This window comes from Malus domestica, chromosome 13 (genome assembly GCF_042453785.1).
Source record: "Malus domestica chromosome 13, GDT2T_hap1".
Lineage (NCBI taxonomy): Eukaryota > Viridiplantae > Streptophyta > Magnoliopsida > Rosales > Rosaceae > Malus > Malus domestica.
In genome coordinates, this window is record NC_091673.1 from 38115943 (window position 1) to 38141434 (window position 25492).

At 37.8% G+C, this 25492-nt stretch overlaps 2 protein-coding genes across 2 annotated transcripts; one reads left to right on the forward strand and one right to left on the reverse strand.

The window, feature by feature from the left end:
* The first annotated feature begins 9205 nt into the window (after positions 1-9205).
* LOC139190979 (uncharacterized) lies at positions 9206-16290 on the forward strand. Its single transcript, XM_070811474.1, has 2 exons — positions 9206-9667; positions 14899-16290. Exons 1-2 carry the CDS (start codon positions 9206-9208, stop codon positions 16288-16290), a joined length of 1854 nt encoding a protein of 617 aa, XP_070667575.1.
* Positions 16291-16577: 287 nt separating this feature from the next.
* Positions 16578-18226, reverse strand: LOC139190684 (uncharacterized). The gene is made up of 2 exons (XM_070811097.1): positions 17841-18226; positions 16578-17398 (listed from the first exon to the last, which is right to left on the reverse strand). The coding sequence occupies exons 1-2, from the start codon at positions 18120-18122 to the stop codon at positions 16661-16663; spliced, it is 1020 nt and encodes a 339-aa protein (XP_070667198.1). The 5' UTR covers positions 18123-18226; the 3' UTR covers positions 16578-16660.
* Positions 18227-25492: the final 7266 nt, after the last annotated feature.

Genomic DNA, 25492 nt, shown 5'->3' on the forward strand with positions numbered 1-25492 from the left:
TAGAACGAACCATGTTCATCAAGGTTCGATTTCTCCTTTCAGAAACTCCATTAAGTTGTGGAGTTCCCTATGGAGTCCACTGTGATATTATTCCACACTCTTTGAGATAATCTAGGAACTCATTACTCAAATATTCACCCCCTCGATCCGATCTTAGGATCTTTATCTGTTTCCCAGTTTGCTTCTCAACTTCATTCTTGAATTCCTTGAACCTTTCAAAGGATTCTGACTTGTACTTCATAAGATACACATAGCCAAACCGAGAGTGATCGTCGGTGAATGTGATATAGTAGGAGAAGCCTCCTCTCGACGTAGTAGACATAGGTCCACATACGTCAGTGTGGATTAACCCTAGACTTTCAGTGGCACGCTCTCATTTTCCAGTAAATGGAGATTTGGTCATCTTCCCTTTCAAGCAACATTCACAAGTACCCATCTGGTCATTACCTAATGGGCGGATATATCCGTCTTTCGACATCTTGTGAATCTTATCAAGGTTCACATGTCCAAGTTTAAGATGCCACATCTTTTCTTGGTTAACTTCTTCTCTAGCCTTTTTGGGTTTTGAGGTATTCCCGCTTGCAATACAGTGCATCCCACTATTCGTCTCTAGGTGAAAAAGTCCCTCTATCATATTACCATGAGAGATAATACGACCGTTCAAGTATAAAGTGCAACTCATTTTGTCAAACAATACTGAGTGCCCATCTCGTAAAAGCTTAGAGATGGAAATCAAATTCTTTATACATGAAGGAAAATATAAACAATTTTTAAGTACCAGGACTTCCCCAGAGGGTAGGTTAAGCATGTAGGTGCCTATTGCTTTTGCAGAGATTTTAATGCCGTTCCCAACTCGCACAACCATCTCCCCATTGCGCAGTGACTTGCTCCCTACTAGTCCCTGCATCGTATTACAGATATGTTGACTAGCGCCTGAATCAAATATCCAGGAATTGGAGCTCACTGTAAAAGCACTCTCTATGACAGAAATAGTCTCTTCAAAAGTTCGTGTCATAAGGCTCGCAATGCGCACCCTGTATTTCTTCTTCCAACGTTCATCCTTTCCACAATGAAAGCATGTTCCTTTGGATTTCTTTACCTTTTTCTTATGCAACCTTTTCCTTGTGTTTGCATTCTTACTCCCACTGTCCATTTTGAAACCTTTTTCAAATTTACAGCACATGTCAATCATCTCGTTTAAAGCATGATCGAATCTATTCACTTTATAGTTTACAATAAACTTAGTGAAATCATCCGAGAGAGATGCAAGGAAAAAGTCTTGGGCCATTTTCCCATCGATGGAAGTTCCTAAACTTTTAAGATCTTTAAATATCTTTTCCATCTTTTGTCCATGTTCATGGACCGATGTCCCCTTTGCCATTTTGGCATTCATTAGACTACAAACATTTGAGAATCGTACATTACTAGTCTCAATGTCATGCATCTTATGCAAACTTTCAACCATGGCACAAGAAGTGTCCATGTGCTTATATAGCTTCGTAAGTTCCTCACTAAGTGAAGTGAGGATTAAGCATTTGGCTTGTAAGTCATCCTCATAGTGTCTAACATAATTTTGACACTCCTCCTTTGAAGCTAGTTTCGTAGGAGGTACATGAGGAGGGGATTGCTTAAGCACATACAATATGTCTTTCACCTTTGAGACATTCTCAATGTGGCGATACCAAGCAAGGAAACGTTGGCCCTTAAGGCCCCTTTTGTCAAGTATAATGGTGGGTATAATTTTAGGCATGTCGTTAACTACATAACATAACAGAAATCGTATAAGATTGTTTGTTTAAAACTATTTGATTGGGTCTTTGAATCAAATAGTACCACCCACTATTTTTGGCAAATTCCACATCCCTCAATAGAATTCGAGAGTTATATTGAACTCTTAGCGGGGTATGGGAGACTCACCATTACCAAGCCCACCTCACGATGATACGATGTTGGTTAGCAAAAATAATGATGAGAGAATAACGCATTATTCATTTACAACCTTTTGTAATTACCCATCCGTTTGGCGTCTAGAGAATGTTGCCTCATGATGATATGATGTCGGCTCCATTGCACTTAGATTAAGTTATTCCCACCATGCTTAGTTTGTGAAGGGGTTCAAGAATAGCCTCACGATGATACGATGTCGGCTATCCTCGTTGCCTACACTCACCTCATCATATGTTTATGGACTCCTCCTGGATGTAAGCACATACTTTGAACTCCCCCATGATAGGGTGAAGCCGGTGCATGAGTCATAAATGATTGGAGCCCACCACGGTGGAAGGCCTACGAAGAGATGTTCAAAACATCTCTCGCTTATCAACTTAATATTCGTTTGTCGAGGGAGTAGTTTTGGGCTACATCAAAATCATTTTAATCATATTAAAAGAACTTGGGCCTATCACAACCATTGGTCCAAGTTTAATATGAATTAGTAGTTTATAATACTCCCACTATTTCGAAGAAATAAGTGAGACTATATGGAACTACTAACGAATGCATTGCATCCTCATATGGACTATATAGTCATATTAGGTCTTAGGATGATTATGAACCGATTAATTTGATCCAACACGAGCCTTGTGTTGGACCTTGGGTTTAAGGTAGATAGTTGTTGATTTTAGTTACGCGTTTAATCCAATTAAACCGTTATTTCCTATTGGGCGTTGGACCCAACTATTCCATTTTGCATACAAATAAACAAAAGGAATACATGAAATAATAAGAAGGGCTTATGCCCTTTTACAACACAAATCAAATGATGGACTTATGTCCATTTACAACAAATTGAATTAATCAAATTACATTCAAATCTATACTACTAAAACCCAAACATTCATAATGTAAAGCCAATCACATAGCTCAATTATCGAGGCCTTTGGTTCATAATCACCCTTTTCTCAATTAATCACATTAACTAAGAAAGCAACTTAAACAATTGGTTTTTGGATCCATAGAATTGATTTAAATGGAACTAAATGAAATGAAAATCCAATTCTCATTAAAGAGACAAAACAATTTTGTTCTTATCCTTTTGGGCCAAAAGGAAACTATGACCACAACAATCGGGCCATAAGGCAAATACAAAAACTTTTGGGGTCACTTTGTAAAAACACAATAGTCCACAACTTCATGTAATTACAACTAGATCCCAAAATTTTATTAATGTAAAAACATCATTAAAGGATCAAAACAATTCGTCCTTTAGGGTTTTAGGGCCTTAACGTAAAAACGTAAACTTTTGGGCCAAAGTGCAAATACACAAAAGTATCAAAACTTTATGTAATTGCATAAAAGACCCCAAAAGTACCCCCACTAGGGGGTGGCCGGTTTTGGAGTGTGAATGAGTGTGAAAGGGTTGTTGGAAGTATGCCCACAAAGCCACTCATTTGATGTAATAGCTTTTTGGAATACTTAATGTATTAAACTTTTATATGTTTAATGGAGGGCAAATCTTATTGTTAATCACTATTTATTGTATCATGTGTTTAAGCAATAAGAGAATCCAAGGAATGTATTTGTTCTAAGAGATAAGTGATCTAAGTGAGTTAGATTATCGAGACCTTTCTCTTATGTTCATTCCTAAAACGTTCCTAGCCATAGGATTGCCAATTGGGCATTGACAATCCGCTAAGGTTAGTATGTGTTGTGTTGACTCAAGCGTGAGTATGACTAGTCTCAAGTCATTTGGTGTTGGACACTAAGACAAACACATAGGTGCTCGAAAGAGTAATCGAGTACACTGAACTACGATCAAAAGAGAGTTCGAACATACATGTCATGTATGAACTCTAAAGTTGCAATATGCAAAGTAGTCCTTTGACCTGAGGCATCATAGATGTCTAATGGTTAGGTCCTTGATCTTTGATCATGTCAAACGGCATTCCATCTGAATGTCACGGCATTGTTGGGGTCAAGCTATCTAGTCATGTAGGCATATGAATGCACAACAAGGGATCTCTAACCTTCCAAGGTGGAAGGAGAATACTCTAAGATATGATTCTAAAGTCTTTGGCCAAAGCAAATGAATATGACTTAGGAAGTTTGTTCCAAATCATATTCAAGGGAATCATATAGGAAAGTATCACATTGGATAGTAGACATGAAACAAACTATCACTTAAACAATGTGATTAAGAGTATTGTATTAGAGAAGGACCGTATTGCATTGTAGTTGTAACTGGATAGGTTCTCCAACCAATTCTACTTAGCTTGGGTAACCATGATATTCTGCTAGGCGTCACTCATGGTTTGTGGAAGCCCTAATGATTAGCAAACACTAATCATCAAAGGGAGAATTGAAATGTGGTTTCAATTCACAATCGATCGTTAAGAGTAACATCGCCCACTGCCTCGCTAAATGGAACCTAATGGATCGTACACCGAGTAAGGATGTATGTGAAGAAATTAAATGAAATGGATAAGCAATTAAATGGTTTAATTGAAGAATGGTCAAGATTAATTAATTAGTTAATTAATTTTACGAAAGGTTCGTATTGGGCTTATATGTTGGTTTTGGGTTTCGGGGCCCAAAAGCGTTTTGGTCCAAAAGGCCCATTATGTTTAAGTTGTATGACAACTAAAACAAAATGAGCAACAAGCCCAACAACAATATGATGGCCGGCCATTAGGGTGGATGGTGAAAGCTTGCTTAATTGCAAGTTTGCGACTCACCAAAGAAAAGGTTATAAAAGCAACTTTATAGCTATTTTCTTTTTAGGGTTTTCTAGTTGAAATTGGGTGAAACATTTTCTCTCCATTTTCTTCCAAGAGGCCGGCCACTAAGGGAAGGGACATCTAGCAATCTCTTCTTCCCTAAGTCATCCATATCATCTTCACAAGATACATCCTTGGTGAAGAGACTTAGAGACATCAAACTTTTGGTGTTTTGGAGAACTTATCCTCATTTCCTCAAATCTTCAAAGGAGCACTAAAGGGAGGAAAACACAAGGAGGATTCAAGGAGCTTGGAGGTGACTTGAAGGCCCTCCACTTGGGTGAATCCCTTGTGTAAACAAGGATGAGCTTCAAGGGTAAAGAAACTCTAAATCTTTACTTATCTTTAATGTTGTTAAAGAGTTTATTGGTTCACTATATACTAGGCTTTGAAAGTCATGGGTTTTATGAATTGTTTTTGGATGCATGCCTACTTTAAAGTGTTAATAGCTTGCATGTGTATTCAAATGTTCATACTTGTTCTTAGCTAGGACAAATTTTTTCCTTCAAGTGGTATCAGAGCCTAGGCCTAGTTTATGGTGAATCCTTTTAGGTTTTGTGATTTTCATAATATGTGATTTAAATGTTGTAAATGTTACAAGCTTTGTTCTTGCTTTTGAATATATAAATTTTGCTAGAAAATTTAGCATCTCAAATGTTGTAGATGTATTTCATTTAAGCATGAATATTGGAACTAAAATTTGGTGCCATGTGTTTTGGGAAGTTCGGCCAAATCCTTAGGGTGACTTTTTGGGTTCATGTTTGTCTTGTTAAAATGGTTTTAAGGTGACTTTTGGAACCCCTAAGTACCCTAGGATATTAGCTCTCTTTTGAGAGGTGAAAAATTGAGTTTTGGTGATTGAAAACATTCATGGAGCTATTGTGAGTTTTCATGGTGTTCTTCAATGTTCTTGAAGTTCTTGCCAAGAACAAAAGGGTTTGAAGTTTTGATTCTAAAGTTTTTTGTTTTTCATAAAGTTTTGGTTTATGGTTTGATGGTTGATGGTTATTGGTGAGATGTGATGAAATGGTTTTAATGTTTTGTCATAAACTTTTATTTTTCTTACAAACCATCAATTTCACCAATAACTCACCCACCAAAATCCACTTGCATTTTGCACATGCATGCACAACTTGCATAAAACCCTTTCACACTACTTTACCTCTCTAAAAACCAGCCACCCCCTAGTGGGGGTATTTTTGGGGTCTTTTATGCAATTACATAAAGTTTTGATACTTTTGTGTATTTGCACTTTGGCCCAAAAGTTTACGTTTTTACGTTAAGGCCCTAAAACGCTAAAGGACGAATTGTTTTGATCCTTTAATGATGTTTTTACATTAATAAAATTTTGGGATCTAGTTGTAATTACATGAAGTTGTGGACTATTGTGTTTTTACAAAGTGACCCCAAAAGTTTTTGTATTTGCATTATGGCCCAATTGTTGTGGTCATAGTTTCCTTTTGGCCCAAATAAAATGAGAACAAAATTGTTTTGTCTCTTTAATGAGAATTGGATTTTCATTTCATTTAGTTCCATTTAAATCAATTCTATGGATCCAAAAACCAATTGTTTAAGTTGCTTTCTTAGTTAATGTGATTAATTGAGAAAAGGGTGATTATGAACCAAAGGCCTCGATAATTGAGCTATGTGATTGGCCGCTTTACATTATGAATGTTTGGGTTTTAGTAGTATAGATTTGAATGTAATTTGATTAATTCAATTTGTTGTAAATGGACATAAGTCCATCATTTGATTTGTGTTGTAAAAGGGCATAAGCCCTTCTTATTATTTCATGTATTCCTTTTGTTTATATGTGTGCAAAATGGAATAGTTGGGTCCAACGCCCAATAGGAAATAACGGTTTAATTGGATTAAATGCGTAACTAAAATCAACAACTATCTACCTTAAACCCAAGGTCCAACACAAGGCTCGTGTTGGATCAAATCGAACGGTTCAAAATCATCCTAAAACCTAATATGACTATATAGTCCATATGAGGATGCAATGCATTCGTTAGTAGTTCTATATAGTCTCGCTTGTTTCTTCGAAATAGTGGGAGTATTATAAACTACTAATTCATATTAACTTGGACCAATGGTTGTGATAGGCCCAAGTTCTTTTAATGTGATTAAAATGTTTTGATGTAGCCCAAAACTACTCCCTCAAAACGTATATTAAGTTGATAAGCGAGAGATGCTTTGAACATCTCTTCGTAGGCCTTCCACCATGGTGGGATCCAATCGTTTGTGACTCATGCACCGGCTTGACCCTATAATGGGGAAGTTCAAAGTATGTGCTTACATCCAGGAGGAACCCATAAACATATGATGAGGTGAATGTAGACAACGAGTATGACCAACATGATATAATTCTGAGGTTGTGCTTGAACCTCTACATAAACTAAGCATGGTGGGAATGACTTAACTAAGTGCAATGGTGCCAACATGATATAATTCTGAGGTAATCATTCTCTAGAGGCCAAACAAGATGGGTAATTACAAGAGTTGTAAATGAATAATGCGTTATTCTCTCATCATTATTTTTGCTAACCAACATGATATAATTCTGAGGTGGGCTTGGTAATGGTGAGTCTCCCATACCCCGCTAAGAGTTCAATATAACTCTCGAATTCTATTGAGGGATGTGGAATTTGCCAAAAATAGTGGGTGGTACTATTTGATTCAAAGACCCAATCAAATAGTTTTAAACAAACAATCTAATACGATTTCTGTTATGTTATGTAGTGAACGACATGCCTAAAATTATACCCACCATTGTACTTGACAAAAGGGGCCTTAAGGGCCAACATTTCCTTGCTTGGTATCGCCATATTGAGAAGGTCTCAAAGGTGAAAGACATATTGTATGTGCTTAAGCAATCCCCTCCTCATGTACCTCCTACGAAACTAGCTTCAAAGGAGGAGTGTCAAAATTATGTTAGACACTATGAGGATGACTTACAAGCCAAATGCTTAATCCTCACTTCACTTAGTGAGGAGCTTATGAAGCTACATAAGCACATGAACACTTCTTGTGCCATGGTTGAAAGTTTGCATAAGATGCATGACATTGAGACTAGTAATGTACGATTCTCAAATGTTTGTAGTCTAATGAATGCCAAGATGGCAAAGGGGGCATCGGTCCATAAACATGGACAAAAGATGGAAAAGATATTGAAAGATCTTAAAAGTTTAGGAACTTCCATCGATGGGAAAATGGCCCAAGACTTTTTCCTTGCATCTCTCTCGGATGATTTCACTAAGTTTATTGTAAACTATAAAGTGAATAGATTCGATCATTCTTTGAAAGAGATGATTGACATGTGCTGTAAATTTGAAAAAGGTTTCAAAAGGGACAGTGGGAGTGAGAATGCAAACACAAGGAAAAGGTTGCATAAGAAGAAGGCAAAGAAATCCAAAGGAACATGCTTTCATTGTGGAAAGGATGAACGTTGGAAGAAGAAATATAGGGTGCACATTGCGAGCCTTATGACACGAACTTTTGAAGAGACTATTTCTGTCATAGAGAGTGCTTTTACAGTGAGCTCCAATTCCTGGATATTTGATTCAGGCGCTAGTCAACATATTTGCAATACGTTGCAGGGACTAGCAGGGAGCAGGTCACTGCGCAATGGGGAGATGGTTGTGCGAGTTGGGAACGGCACTAAAATCTCTGCAAAAGCAATAGGCACCTACATGCTTAACCTACCATCTGGGGAAGTCCTGGAACTTAAAAATTGTTTATATTTTCCTTCATGTATAAATAATTTGATTTCTATCTCTAAGCTTTTACGAGATGGGCACTCAGTATTGTTTGACAAAATGAGCTGCACTTTATACTTGAACGGTCGTATTATCTCTCATGGTAATATGATAGAGGGACTTTTTCACCTAGAGACGAATAGTGGGACGCACTGTATTGAAAGCGGGAATACCTCAAAACCCAAAAGGGCTAGAGAAGAAGTTAACCAAGAAAGGATGTGGCATCTTAAACTTGGACATGTGAACCTTGATAAGATTCACAAGATGTCGAAAGACGGATATATTCGCCCATTAGGTAATGACCGGATGGGTACTTGTGAATGTTGCTTGAAAGGGAAGATGACCAAATCTCCATTTACTGGAAAAGGAGAGCGTGCCACTGAAATTCTAGGGTTAATCCACACTGACGTATGTGGACCTATGTCTACTAGGTCGAGAGGAGGCTTCTCCTACTATATCACATTCACCGACGATCACTCTCGGTTTGGCTATGTGTATCTTATGAAGTACAAGTCAGAATCCTTTGAAAGGTTCAAAGAATTCAAGAATGAAGTTGAGAAGCAAACTGGGAAACAGATAAAGACCCTAAGATCGGATCGAGGGGGTGAATATCTGAGTAACGAGTTCCTAGATTATCTCAAAGAGTGTGGAATTGTATCACAGTGGACTCCACCAGGAACTCCTCAACATAACGGAGTTTCTGAGAGGAGAAACCGAACCTTGATGAACATGGTTCGTTCTATGATGAGTTCCGCTGATCTACCAATATCATTCTGGGGATATGCACTACACACAGCAGCTTATTTGCTAAATGCAGTGCCCTCTAAATCTGTTCCACAAACACCATATGAGATATGGTATGGGAAGAAGCCAAGTCTTAAACATCTTAAGATTTGGGGTTGTCCAGCATATGTTAAGAAACAAGATGCTGGAAAGCTTGAAGCGAGATCCGTTAAATGCTATTTTGTGGGGTATCCTAAACAGACTTATGGATACGAATTCTATCACCCTGACGACCAGAAAGTCTTTGTCGCCAGAACTGCTATATTCATGGAGGATGAATTCATTCTTAAAGGAACTAGCAAGATAGAATTGAAAGAAATTAATGAGATTAATGATGAACCACAAACCAGCACTCAACAAGTTGACAACCCTGTTCCTGAACCCCTAGCTCCACGTAGATCTGAACGGGTTAGTAAGCCACCTAAGAGGTATGGCTTAGACTATGACTTTGATGAATTGTACCTTCTAGGTGACAATGAAACAAAAGAGGACCCTAGAGACTACACTGAAGCAATGTCCGACATTGATTCAAAGAGATGGCAAGAGGCCATGAAATCCGAGATGGATTCCATGTATCAAAATCAGGTCTGGACTCTTGTAGACCCTCCAGAAGGTATTGTACCTGTTGGAAACAAATAGGTCTTCAAGAGGAAGATAGGCGTTGATGGGAACGTGGAGACTTATAAGGCTAGACTAGTAGCCATGGGTTACAGGCAAAGAGAAGGGATTGACTATGAAGAAACTTTCTCTCCTGTAGCCATGATTAAGTCCATTCGGATTTTGCTTGCTATAGCTGCGTACCATGATTATGAGATATGGCAAATGGACGTGAAGACGGCCTTTCTGAACGGCTACCTAGAGGAAGAGCTCTATATGACTCAACCCGAAGGTTTCATGTCCAAGTCTGAAAAGACTAAGGTATGCAAGCTTCAAAGGTCCATTTATGGACTTAAGCAAGCCTCCAGGAGCTGGAACATTCGTTTCGACACTGAAATCAAAACGTTTGGTTTTACTCAAAACGAAGACGACAATTGTGTTTATCAAAAGGTCGTTGGGGAAGCAGTAGTATTCCTAGTGTTATATGTAGATGACATATTACTATTCGGGAATGACACTGCAATACTTTCTTCTGTTAAAGTGTGGTTGTCCAAAACCTTCCACATGAAAGATTTAGGAGATGCATCTTATGTACTTGGGATAAAGCTCTATCGTGATAGATCCAGAAGATTAATTGGATTATCCCAATCTATGTACATTGATAAGGTGCTAAGTAGGTTCGAAATGGAACAATCTAAGAAAGGTTTTCTTCCTGTGAGACATGGAATTCACCTTTCTAAGGCCATGGAACCTAAGACTCCTGAAGAGATACGGCAAATGAGTTGTATTCCTTATGCTTCCGCCATAGGAAGTCTCATGTATGCCATGATATGCACAAGGCCTGATATCGCATATGATGTGAGCATTACTAGTCGATATCAATCTAACCCAGGATCAGAACACTGGGCAGCTGTCAAGACGGTCCTTAAGTACTTAAGAAGAACTAAGGACATGTTCCTCGTGTATGGAGGAGCGGCAGAGTTGCGAGTGGAAGGCTATACAGACGCAGATTTCCAATCTGACGTCGATGATAGAAGTTCCAACTCCGGATATGTATTCACTCTGAATGGTGGGGCTGTCAGTTGGAAAAGCAAGAAGCAAAGTGTAATTGCTGATTCCACAACAGAGGCTGAATATGTCGCTGCAGCTGAAGCCGGCAAAGAAGCGTTCTGGATGAAGAAGTTCATCACTGAACTTGGAGTGGTTCCAACCATTACATCACCAGTAACTTTGTACTGTGATAATAGTGGGGCGATAGCTCAAGCCAAGGAACCCAGGGCACATCAAAAGAACAAGCATTTTGACAGACGCTTTAATATCATTAGAATATATGCTGCCGAGGGGAAAGTCAACATTCTTAAAGTTGCTTCAGCCGATAACGTAGCAGATCCACTGGCAAAGCCAATGTCTCAAATCCAGCTTGACCGTCATATGGATAAGATGGGTATTAGATACATGGGAGGATGGCTTTGAGTGCAAGTGGGAGATTGTTGGAAGTATGCCCACAAAGCCACTCATTTGATGTAATAGCTTTTTGGAATATTTAATGTATTAAACTTTTATATGTTTAATGGAGGGCAAATCTTATTGTTAATCACTATTTATTGTATCATGTGTTTAAGCAATAAGAGAATCCAAGGAATGTATTTGTTCTAAGAGATAAGTGATCTAAGTGAGTTAGATTATCGAGGCCTTTCTCTTATGTTCATTCCTAAAACGTTCCTAGCCATAGGATTGCCAATTGGGCATTGACAATCCGCTAAGGTTAGTATGTGTTGTGTTGACTCAAGCGTGAGTATGACTAGTCTCAAGTCATTTGGTGTTGGACACTAAGACAAACACATAGGTGCTCGAAAGAGTAATCGAGTACACTGAACTACGATCAAAAGAGAGTTCGAACATACATGTCATGTATGAACTCTAAAGTTGCAATATGCAAAGTAGTCCTTTGACCTGAGGCATCATAGATGTCTAATGGTTAGGTCCTTGATATTTGATCATGTCAAACGGCATTCCATCGGAATGTCCACGGCATTGTTGGGGTCAAGCTATCTAGTCATGTAGGCATATGAATGCACAACAAGGGATCTCTAACCTTCCAAGGTGGAAGGAGAATACTCTAAGATATGATTCTAAAGTCTTTGGCCAAACCAAATGAATATGACTTAGGAAGTTTGTTCCAAATCATATTCAAGGGAATCATATAGGAAAGTATCACATTGGATAGTAGACATGAAACAAACTATCACTTAAACAATGTGATTAAGAGTATTGTATTAGAGAAGGACCGTATTGCATTGTAGTTGTAACTGGATAGGTTCTCCAACCAATTCTACTTAGCTTGGGTAACCATGATATTCTGCTAGGCGTCACTCATGGTTAAGAGTAACATCGCCCACTGCCTCGCTAAATGGAACCTAATGGATCGTACACCGAGTAAGGATGTATGTGAAGAAATTAAATGAAATGGATAAGCAATTAAATGGTTTAATTGAAGAATGGTCAAGATTAATTAATTAGTTAATTAATTTTACGAAAGGTACGTATTGGGCTTATATGTTGGTTTTGGGTTTCGGGGCCCAAAAGCGTTTTGGTCCAAAAGGCCCATTATGTTTAAGTTGTATGACAACTAAAACAAAATGAGCAACAAGCCCAACAACAATATGATGGCCGGCCATTAGGGTGGATGGTGAAAGCTTGCTTAATTGCAAGTTTGCCACTCACCAAAGAAAAGGTTATAAAAGCAACTTTATAGCTATTTTCTTTTTAGGGTTTTCTAGTTGAAATTGGGTGAAACATTTTCTCTCCATTTTCTTCCAAGAGGCCGGCCACTAAGGGAAGGGACATCTAGCAATCTCTTCTTCCCTAAGTCATCCATATCATCTTCACAAGATACATCCTTGGTGAAGAGACTTAGAGACATCAAACTTTTGGTGTTTTGGAGAACTTATCCTCATTTCCTCAAATCTTCAAAGGAGAACTAAAGGGAGGAAAACACAAGGAGGATTCAAGGAGCTTGGAGGTGACTTGAAGGCCCTCCACTTGGGTGAATCCCTTGTGTAAACAAGGATGAGCTTCAAGGGTAAAGAAACTCTAAATCTTTACTTATCTTTAATGTTGTTAAAGAGTTTATTGGTTCACCATATACTAGGCTTTGAAAGTCATGGGTTTTATGAATTGTTTTTGGATGCATGCCTACTTTAAAGTGTTAATAGCTTGCATGTGTATTCAAATGTTCATACTTGTTCTTAGCTAGGACAAATTTTTTCCTTCAAGGGTTTTATGCAACTTGATTTTGGTGGGTGAGGAAAAGGGTGAAAGTGATGGTTTGTAAGAAAAATTAAAACTTATGACAAACATTAAAACATTTCATCACATCTCACCTATAACCATCAACCATCAAATAATAAACCAAAACTTTATGAAAAACATAAAACTTTTCAATCAAAACTTCAAACCTTTTTGTTCTTGGCAAGAACTTCAAGAACATTTGAAGAACACCATGAAAACTCATAATAGCTCCATGAATGTTTTCATTCACCAAAACTCAATTTTTCACCACTCAAAAGAGGGCTAATATCCTAGGGTACTTAGGGGTTCCAAAAGTCACCTTAAAACCATTTTAACAAGACAAACATGAACCCAAAAAATCACCCTAAGGATTTGGCCGAATTTCCCAAAATACATGGCACCAAATTTTAGTTCCAATATTCATGCTTGAATGAAATACATCTACAACATTTGAGATGCTAAATTTTCTAGCAAAATTTATATATTCAAAAGCAAGAACAAAGCTTGTAACATTTACAACATTTAAATCACAAATCATGAAAATCACAAAACCCAAAAGGATTCACCATAAACTAGGCCTAGGCTCTGATACCACTTGAAGGAAAAATTTTGTCCTAGCTAAGAACAAGTATGAACATTTGAATACATATGCAAGCTATTAACACTTTAAAGTAGACATGCATTCAAAAACAATTCATAAAACCCATGACTTTCAAAGCCTAGTATATGGTGAACCAATAAACTCTTTAACAACATTAAAGAGAAGTGAAGATTTAGAGTTTCTTTACCCTTGAAGCTCATCCTTGTTTACACAAGGGATTCACCCAAGTGGAGGGCCTTCAAGTCACCTCCAAGCTCCTTGAATCCTCCTTGTGTTTTCCTCCCTTTAGAGCAACTCCAGTGTAGGAGCCCTCCCCCCAGGCTATTCACTATTTAATCCACCTAGTGAACAGTAATTGCCCTTAATGAACAGTGCATTCCCCTGGCAATTGTCTTTTGCATCTCCACCCTTGCATTGAATAGCCCTGGCAATTGGCAATAAAATATTATTACTTTTTTTATTTATAAAATAATACATAACCCTAATAATTTTATTTGTAATTTCGGATAAGATTTTTAATCGTTCTCGTTGCGCCACGTGTCATTATCCGAAAAGCCAATAGCAATAAAATTTTTGTATTTTTGTATTTATAAAATAATTCAAAAGAATTTTATTTGTTATTTCGGATAAGATATTTAATCGTTCTCGTTGCGCCACGTGTCATTATCCGCAAAGACAATTATTGGTGATGGATTTCCGATAAGATTTTTAATCGTTGTGTCAAGGCACGTGTCATTATCTGAAAAGACAATTATTGATGATGGATTTCTGATAAGATTTGTAACCAATCACGTCGTGCCACGTGTCACAATCCGATTACAATCTTTGAGGATAGATTTCCACCAGATTTTTAACGAATGACGGCATGCCACGTGGCATTATCTACAACCTAATCCTTTCTAAATCCTCCATATAATCCACCATCCATCCTCATAAATCTCACACCAATTTTCTCAAGATCTCTATCATTATTCATAGTTTCTACTTCCTTCTTCGCCAAAATCCCTATCATTATTCATAGTTTCTGGTTCATTCTTCACCAAAATCCCTATCATTATTAATAGTTTTTGCTTCCTTCTTCACCAAAATCCATATCATTATTCATAGTTTCTGTTTCCTTCTTACAATGTCTTCTTCTTCGTCTTCAAAGATGATGTGGGAAATCGAGCAAGAAGAGGAAGAATTGTTTAACCAATCAGAAGGAATGTTCAATGTTGGGGATTGGGCCCAAAATGAGATGGAAGAGGATGACGAGCGTAGACGAAGAGATGACGAATCAAGAATGACAGGAGCCTCACAATCCCGTCGAGTCGTCCAAACTGTGGCTCATATCTGCAGGCCCAACCGTGCTGTAAACATTGATAGAAACAGGCAACGACGAGGTCAGGAGCTCTTAAACGATTATTTTGTCCGTAACAGTGCATTCCCTGATACATACTTCCGACGTCGTTTTAGAATGGAACGACATTTTTTCAACAAAATCATGGGCGCTGTTTGCAACCATGATTCTTACTTTGTGCAAAAGCCGGATGCTTTTGGTGCTATGGGTCTCCTGCCTCAACAAAAAAATACTGCTGCCTTGCAGATGCTTGCATATGGAGCAGCTGCAGACCAAGTGGACGAGATAACGAGGATGGGAAAATCAACCATTCTTGAGTCCCTGATGAGGTTTTGTTCGGCAATCGAATCTATCTACACCGCAGAGTACCTCCGGAAACCTACTCATATGGACTTACAAAGGCTTCTGAAGAAAGGCGAGATGCGAGGTTTTCCAGGGATGATTGGATGCATTGATTGTATGCACTGGACTTGGAAAAACTGTCCAAGTGCATGGCAAGGTGCTTATGGGGATAGAAAAGGATCAAAAAGTATCATTTTGGAGGCGGTGGCATCTTTTGATACATGGATTTGGCACGCCTTTTTCGGGGTTCCGGGAGCTCAAAATGACCTCAACGTCCTTGCCCAATCCCCAGTGTTCAACGATGTCCTGCAAGGAAAGGCACCAAAAGTCACGTATGAGGTCAATGGACGTATGTACGACGGGCCATACTACCTAGCTGATGGCATTTACCCAAGGTGGTCAACATTTGTCAAAACAGTGCCACGTCCGCGCAGTGCAAAGGAAAAACACTTTGCAAGATGTCAAGAAGGGTGCAGGAAGGATATGGAGCGTTGTTTCGGTATCCTCCAAGCTCGCTGGGCGATCATCAGGGGTGCTGCCAGATTGTTTGATGTAGAGTCGCTTCGATCCATCATGATGACGTGCATCATTCTTCACAACATGATTGTGGAAGATGAGTACGATTATGAAGCCGTTGATGAATATGAGCCAGACACGATGAACAATTCAAGAACACGTATATATTGTGCTCATGACGCCACCGATGAGCCCGTGCAACATGAGCCATTAGAAAGGGATGGACGTTACAATGAAAGGATCATCCAACGATATACTGCACTTCAAAGGTCATATATGCACAATGCCCGCCAACTTGACTTGATAGAGCACCAGTGGGAATTGAGGGGTGCTGACGATACTTAAGTTCATTAGTATTTGTTTTTATTTGGTGTGTTTATTTTATTTTATGTGGTGTGTTTTTTTAGTTCATTTAGTGAGTTGAATGTAATTTTATTTTATTTGGTGTTTGTTTTTATTTGGTGTGTTTATTTTATTTTATGTGGTGTGTTTTTTTAGTTCATTTAGTGAGTTGAAATGTAATTTTATTTTATTTGGTGTTTGTTTTTATTTGGTGTGTTTTTTTGGTGTGTTGATGTTATTTTATTTGGTGTGTTTAAATGTGTTTTGAATAAAGTACTAAGTTCAATAAATTGGAAACAACATAAAGTACTCTATTCAATGAATAAGAAATTACAACCCGAATAAGAAATTACAACCCGAATTGATTGGAAAATTATGGGTTCGTGAATGGATGATAACCATCACCTAACCAATTTGTGGTGCTAGGATGATCTTCTCTTGTCGTGCTAGGATAATCTTCTCTTGTGGTGCTAGGACCATCTCCTCTTGCTCTCGCTTCTCTTGCACGCCTCCTTCGCACCACGTCCGCTTTCTCTGACTTCCAAAAATATTTAGAGTCTGGAGACTTCCCTTCTAAAGGCTCCTTCATAATGTCACGATCTCGTTCAGCCATTCTTTCTTCTCTTCTATGTTCCCTTTCTTGCCGAAGTAGTTCTCTTTCTTTCTCATCAGCTTCAAATTTTCTCTCAAAAGCTGCAGCTTTTGCATCCTCTCTAGCCTTATCAGCCTCAAATTTAGCCATTTCCCGGGCCAAATTCAATTCACGTTGGCAGGCAAGATCTTCCATATACTTTGCATAATCATTCTTGGAAGCATTACCTTTTCTCTTTGAAGCCTTCTTACCTTGAGGCCTAATTGGAAAACGGGTCGACCCCGACGCTTGTTCAACGGGGGGCGTTTCAGGCACTTCTTCATAATCATCTTCATCATGATCATGCGAGGCATGCTCAGGTGTAGAGTGTAGAGGGGTGCTGTTCATGAAAACTTCTGGACCGACATGCACAACTCTAAATTTAGGACAATCTTTGACAATATTCCAACATTCAAACCGGGTGAATGTTTTGTTTTTGCTTTTGGTTTTGGCACCATACCAAGCTTGTGCTTGAAGTTCCTACACAAACAAATAATTATAATGAGAATAGGTAACAAATAAATAATTATAATGAAAGTATGTAACAAATAAATAATACAAACAAATAATTATAAATGAAAGTAGCTAACAAATAATTATAATGAAAGTAGGTAACAAATAATACAAACAAATAAATATAATGAAAGTAGCTAACAAATAATTATAATGAAAGTAGGTAACAAATAAATAATACAACCAAATAATTATAATGAAAGTAGGTAACAAATAAATAATACAAACAAATAATTATAATGAAAGTAACTAACAAATAATTATAATGAAAGTAGGTAACAAATAATACAAACAAATAAATATAATGAAAGTAGCTAACAAATAATTATAATGAAAGAAGATAACAAATAAATAATACAAACAAATAAATATAATGAAAGTAGCTAACAAATAAATAATATATTGTTACCTGATCCGTTAAATTTTCCCCACTTCGAAGATTACCACTAGCTTGTGCCAAGGCGTCTCTCCACGTACTAAACGATTGACTAAGTAATTTCCAACGACTGGACATCGATTCTTTAGTTCTTTGCCCACCCATTTTCTCAAGATAATTGGTATGAATAAGACTCCACATTTCTCGCAACTGCATCTCATTACCCGTAATCGAGTCATGAGTAACTTGAACCCAACTAGTACACAACGCAACATCTTCAAGAAGCGTCCAATTCGTACCTGGTTGAGTAGTCATTTTGTTGGAAAAAAATTGGATTGAAACTTTGAAAGAAAGATAGGAATGTGGTTGAAAGTAGTTGAGAAAATATGAAATTGTGGTGTAGGGTAGAAGATAATGAGAAGGTATTTATAGAAAAGTAAAATCAAAATTTTTTATAATTTTTCATAATTTTTTTTCGGATTTTTAAGAATTTTTTTACATTTTTTTTAAATTTTTATTCACCTAATTAATCTCTGCCGTTGGATTTAAAAAAATTTAAATTCCAACACTCCAGATTGTGCCACGTGTCACAACGGTAACATTTTAGATTTTTAAACAGTTTTTTCTTTTTTTTATATAATTTACAAAACCTAATAACGTGAACCGTTGATCTTAGATCAAACGGATGAAATTAAATGAGATTTTTAAATGTTTTTTACCGTTGGAAATCCAACGGTCCATAAAACATGACCGTTTCAATCGAACAGACATGGGGAAGCCACGTGGCTTCCCCAACGGTTACTTTTCAAAACTGAAATCGCGGGCCCCAGCCCTGTTTTTTTGTCGGACGACTCGCGCCCACGCGCGCGTGAAACGCACGCGCCTGACGCAGCCCTCGGGCTCTCGGGCTGGCAATCCTCGACGGGCCTGCTCCTCAGGCCTCGCCTGTTGCTCGGGCTTCCATACGCTGGAGCTCATCCCCCCAGCAATTTCTTACTGTTTGATCCACAACCCCCGAGCAACCTCCCCCGCTGGAGGTGCTCTTAGTGCTCCTTTGAAGATTTGAGGAAATGAGGATATGTTCTCCAAAACACCAAAAGTTTGATGTCTCTAAGTCTCTTCACCAAGGATGTATTTTGTGAAGATGATATGGATGACTTAGGGAAGAAGAGATTGCTAGATGTCCCTTCCCTTAGTGGCCGGCCTCTTGGAAGAAAATGGAGAGAAAATGTTTCACCCAATTTCAACTAGAAAACCCTAAATGAAAATAAAGCTATAAAGTTGAATTTATACTTCATTACAAGTGAGTGGCAAACTTGTAATTAATCCAAGTTTGCCCATCCACCCTAATGGCCGGCCTCTTTGATGTTATTGGGCTATTTGCCCTTTTTTTTTAGTTGTCATACAACTTAAACATAATGGGCCTTTTGGACCAAAACGCTTTTGGGCCCCGAAACCCAAAACCAACATATAAGCCCAACACGAACCTTTCGTAAAATTAATTAACTAATTAATTAATCTTGACCATTCTTCAATTAAACCATTTAATTGCTTATCCATTTCATTTGATTTCTTCACATACATCCTTACTCGGTGTACAATCCATTAGGTTCCAATTAACGAGGCAGTGGGCGATTGTTACTCTTAACGATCGATTGTGAATTGAAACCACATTTCAATTCTCCCTTTATTGATTAGTGTTTGCTAACCATTAGGGCTTCCACAAACCATGAGTGACGCCTAGCAGAATATCATGGTTACCCAAGCTAAGTAGAATTGGTTGGAGAACCTATCCAGTTACAACTACAATGCAATACGGTCCTTCTCTAATACAATACTCTTAATCACATTGTTTAAGTGATAGTTTGTTTCATGTCTACTATCCAATGTGATACTTTCCTATATGATTCCCTTGAATATGATTTGGAACAAACTTCCTAAGTCATATTCATTTGCTTTGGCCAAAGACTTTAGAATCATATCTTAGAGTATTCTCCTTCCACCATGGAAGGTTAGAGATCCCTTGTTGTGCATTCATATGTCTACATGACTAGATAGCTTGACCCCAACAATGCCGTGGACACTCCGATGGAATGCCGTTTGACATGATCAAAGATCAAGGACCTAACCATTAGACATCTATGATGCCTCAGGTCAAATGACTACTTTGCATATTGCAACTTTTAGAGTTCATACATGACATGTATGTTCGAACTCTCTTTTGATCGTAGTTCAGTGTACTCGATTACTCTTTCGAGCACCTATGTGTTTGTCTTAGTGTCCAACACCAAATGACTTGAGACTAGTCATACTCACGCTTGAGTCAACATAACACATACTAACCTTAGCGGATTGTCAATGCCCAATTGGCAATCCTATGGCTAGGAACGTTTTAGGAATGAACTTAAGAGAATGGTCTCGATAATCTAACTCACTTAGATCACTTGTCTCTTAGATCAAATACATCCCTTGGATTCCCTTATTGCTTAAACACATGATACAATAAATAGTGATTAACAATAAGCTTTGCCCTTCATTAAACATATAAAAGTTTAATACATTAAGTATTCCAAAAAGCTATTACATCAAATGAGTGGCTTTGTGGGCATACTTCCAACATGTTCAAGGCAACTCTCATTTCTTCATACAACAATTTGTAAGTGAAGAATCATGGCACATAAAGTGTCCATGCCCTTGTGCTTACTTCTCAAGTTCCTTGTTCATGTAACAAAGAAAACAAGCACTAATATTTGCATTAACTAAGAGTTGTTCAAAGCAACTCTTATTTCTTCATACAACAATTTGTAATTGAAGAATTATGACATTAAAAGTGTTGTCCTCTTTATGATAGACTTATCTAACATGTTCTTCCAATGATACATTATCAATAGGAAGATTGTGAGGATGAGACTACATAGGTACATATACAAGCCATTAAAGACAATCTATGGGATTGTAGTACCAAGGCCAGAAACTAAAGCTTTCGGCTTTTTCTTTGCCAAGTTTTGCATAGCGTTTGCAAATATATTGGTAAATAAATACATAATGAATATAAATTGATTGATTTTAACCCATTTGATCCGGGTCTTTAAATCAAATAGCACCACCCACTATTTTTGGCAAATTCCATATCCCTCATCGGAATTCGAGAGTTTTGGAGGAAACTCTTAGTAGGGTATGGGAGACTCATCATTACCAAGCCCACCTCACAATGATATGATGTTGGCTAGCATCAATAATAATGAGAAAGTACGCTTACTCATTTGCATCTCTTGCAAGTACCCATCTTATTTAGCCTCTAGAGATTGAAGCCTCACAATGATATGATGTTGGCTCCATTGCACTTAGTTAAGTCATTCCCACCATGCAAGTTCATGTAGGGGTTCAAGAACAACCTCACAATCATATGATGTTGATCATTCTCGTTGCCTACACAACATCGTGTATGCATATAGAACTCCTTCTGAGTGTAAGCACACACTTTGTACTCCCCCATGATAGGGTGAAGTCCGTACAAGAGTCACAAACGATCGGAGCCTACCACGGTGGAAGACCACAAAAGAGTGTTCAAAGCACTCTCACGCTTATCAACTTAATAATGGTTTGGTTGAGGGTTTTAGGTCTCATCACATATAAGCATGCATTTTAATCATACCAAAACAATTTGGTCCTATTACAACTATTGGTCCATGTGATTGATTTAGTTGTATATGATACTCCCACTATGCTTGTAAAACGGTTTTTAAAGCAAGAGTATATGGTACTACTAAAATAAGGTTTGCATTCATTGATGGACTATATAGTTGCCTTAGGGCCTTAGGATGACTATGAACCTTTGATTCGATCCAACACGAGCCTAGTGTTGAATCTCGGTCTAGGGATGGTGATTGATTTTAGTTACGCATTTAATCACATTAAGGCATGTTTTCTTATTGGGCGTTGGACCCTCTACTTCATTTTCATGCATATCAAATAAAGCAAGAAAGAAGTACTTCAAATTAAAGAAGAGCTTATGCTCTTTTACAACATTTGAGGAAAAAAACATCCATGAAAACCCATAAGAGCACCATGAACATTTTTCACCCAAAGACACCCCAAAAACTCTCAAACTTAAGGAAAAAAACATATTACCATACTAGGGTACTTAGGGGTTCCTAATGTCACTTTAAAACACTTTTAACAAGACAAACATGAACCCAAAAATCCACCCTTTGGATTTGGCCGAATTTCCCCAAAAACATGGCACCAAATTTTAGCTCCAAAATTCATGCTCATATGAACTACATCTACAACATTTGAGATGGCAAATTTTCTAACAAAATTTACATTCAAAGAAGCAAGAATAAAGCTTGTAACAATTACAACATTCAAATCATAAACTATGAAAATACAAAACCCAAAAGGATTCACCAACTACTAGACCTAGGCTTTGATACCACTTGAAGGAAATTTTGTGAAAAACATGTTCATTTGAGCAACATCTATGGCACACAATTAACATTTAAAGGTGGAATCATGCTTGTATGCACTCAAAAACAAAACATTACCCATGAAATTCAAAGCCTAGTAGAAGGGTGAACCAAGACTTAACTCAAAACAAAGTGAGTTGAGAAACTTTATACCTTTGAAGATTCCTCTTTGCATAAGTAAAGGCTAATCACCCAAGGAGAGGGCCTTCATTCCTTGCTTCTTAGCTCCATGGATTTCTTGGATGAAGATGGTTGAAAGGATTCTCCAAGTTCCCAAAGTTGAGAACTTCTAAATCTCCACACCAAGGAAGGACTTGAAGAAGAGATGAGTGACCTAGAGGAAGTAAGATTGCTAGCTAGAATTCTCTAGGGTGGCCGGCCTCTTAGAGAGAAAAGGGAGCTTGTGTTCTCATCTTTTCTGCAAAAGAAACCCTAATGAAGAAAAGGCTGAAAAGTCATATTTATACCTACTTTCATTGGAGTGGCAACCTTGTAATAAGTTCAAAACCCACTCCTTTATCAATATGGCCGGCCATAGGGTTTTATTGGGTTGTTTGAGCCTTCGTGAATTATTAGTCATTAAGTTGTCATACAACTTAAGTCAATGGGCTTGACGTTCGAAGCCCATTGGGCCTTGAGGCCCAAAACTAATCCGAGGTCTTTAACGAACTTTATTCGTTTGATTAATTAACATATTAATTAATCCTTGCCATAAATAATTAAACCATTTAATTATCCTTACTCATCTCTGTTGTTTCTTCAATCTCTACCTTACTTGGTGTACTATCCATTAGGTTCCTTTTAGCGAGGCAGTGGGCGATTAGAGCTCTTTCAAATCGATTGTGAATTGAAACTTACTTTCAATTCTCCCTTTAGTGATTATACATGTTTAGGGCTTCCACAAACCATGAGTGACACCTAGCAGTATGTCATGGTCACCCAAGTTAATCAGAAGAGGTGGAGAACCTATTCAATTTAGGATTACAATGCAATACGATCTTTCTCTAATACAATACTCTTGACCACATTGTTTGGTTTCATAGTTTATTCATGTCTACTGTCCAATGTGAGTCTCTTACTTATATGATTACCTTGAATGTGATTTGGAATGATTTCCTAAATCTCATTCATACTCTGGCCAGATATTCTTAATCATATCATAGAGTATTCTCTCTCAAACAGTTTAAAGGTTAGAGATCCTTTGTTGCGCATTCACTTGCCTCCATGGCTAAGTGGCTTAACCCCAACTATGTGATGGAGTGACTTTTTTTGGAAATGTACCCTAAAACCAATCATATGATGATACTTTACGGACATTTCACATGTTAAACTAATATAGTTTAATATAAAGGGCAAAGATTATTGTTTGAAGCCGTCTAATATAAATGTTATACGCTTGAACGATAAGTCCAAGGAATAAGTAATTGGGAGAATGCGATTTAAAGAAGTTAGATTTATGAGACCATTCTCTTTCGTATACATATCTTAAACGTTCCTGATCATAGGATTGCCAATTGAGCATTGACAGTCCGTTAAGATCAGTACGTGCTATGTCTTATCTTAGGGAGAGTGACTGGTCTCGAGTCATTGGTGTGACTGACACCAAGACAAGCATGTAGATGCTCAATAGAGAATGAGTCCACTGAACACGATCAACAAGGAGTTCTCATACTCATGTCACATGAGAACTTATTGGGATAATGCAAAGTAGTCATTTGACATGAGCATCGTAATTGTCTTGTGGTTAGGTCATTGATCTTTGATTATGTCAAAGTCACTCCGTTAGAGGGTGTCCATGGCATAGTTAGGGTTAAGCCACTTAGCCATGTAGGCAAGTGAATGCGCAACAAGGGATCTCTAACCTTTAAACCGTTTGAGGGAGAATACTCTATGATATGATCAAGAATCTCTGGCCAGAGTATGAATGAGATTTAGGAAATCGTTCCAAATTACATTTAAGGTAATCATATAAGAAAGGGAATCACATTGGATAGTAGACATGAATAAACTATCAAACCAAACAATGTGGTCAAGAGTATTGTATTAGAGAAAGACCGTATTGCATTATAATCCTAAACTGAATAGGTTCTCCACCTCTTCTGATTAGCTTGGGTAACCATGACATATTGCTAGGTGGCACTCATGGTTTGTGGAAGCCCTAAACATGTATAATCACTAAAGGGAGAATTGAAAGTTAGTTTCAATTCACAATCGATTTGAAAGAGTTCTAATTGCCTACTACCTCGCTAAAAGGAACCTAATGGATCGTACACCGTGTAAGGTAGAGATTGAAGAAACAACAGAGATGAGTTAGGATAATTAAATGGTTTAATTATTTATGGCAAGGATTAATTAATATGTTAATTAATCAAACGAATAAAGTTCGTTAAAGACATCGGGTTAGTTTTGGGCCTCAAGGCCCAATGGGCTTCGAACGTCAAGCCCATTGACTTAAGTTGTATGACAACTTAATGACTAATAATTCACAAAGGTCCAAACAGCCCAATAAAACCCTATGGCTGGCCATATTGATAAAGGAGTGGGTTTTGGACTTATTACAAGTTTGCCACTCCAATGATGGTAGGTATAAATATGACTTTATAGCCTTTTCTTCATTAGGGTTTCTTTTGGAGAAAAGATGAGAACACAAGCTCCCTTTTCTCTCTAGGAGGCCGGCCACCCTAGAGGATTTTAGCTAGCACTCTTACTTCCTCTAGGTCACTCATCTTTTCTTCAAGTCCTTCCTTGGTGTGGAGACTTAGAGGTTCTCAACTTTGGAACTTCGAGAATCCTTTCAACCATATTCATCCTAGAAATCCATGGAGCTAAGAAGCAAGGAATGAAGGCCCTCTCCTTGGGTGATTAGCCTTTGCTTATGCAAAGAGGAATCAACAAAGGTATAAAATTTCTCAACTCACTTTGTTCTTAAGTTGAGTCTTGGTTCACATAACTACTAGGCTTTGAATTTCAGGGGTAATGTTTTGTTTTGAGTGCATACAAGCATGATTCCGCCTTTAATTGTTAATTGCATGCCATAGATGTTGCTCAAATGAACATGTTTTTGACAAAATTTTCTTCAAGTGGTATCAAGAGCCTAGGTCTAGTAGTTGGTGAATCCTTTTGGGTTTTGTATTTTCATAGTTTATGATTTTGAATGTTGTAATTGTTGCAAGCTTTATTCTTGCTTCTTTGAATGTAAATTTTGTTAGAAAATTT

Excerpts from the sequence above, each read along its gene's own strand:
- LOC139190979 (XM_070811474.1), top strand. The coding sequence starts at position 9,206 with ATGGTTCGTTCTATGATGAGTTCCGCTGATCTACCAATATCATTCTGG. Across the intron at positions 9,668-14,898 it reads CTCCACGTAGATCTGAACGG|ATGATGTGGGAAATCGAGCA; the intron begins GTTAGTAAGCCA and ends TCGTCTTCAAAG.
- LOC139190684 (XM_070811097.1), bottom strand. The coding sequence starts at position 18,122 with ATGACTACTCAACCAGGTACGAATTGGACGCTTCTTGAAGATGTTGCG. Across the intron at positions 17,399-17,840 it reads GGGAAAATTTAACGGATCAG|GAACTTCAAGCACAAGCTTG; the intron begins GTAACAATATAT and ends TTGTTTGTGTAG.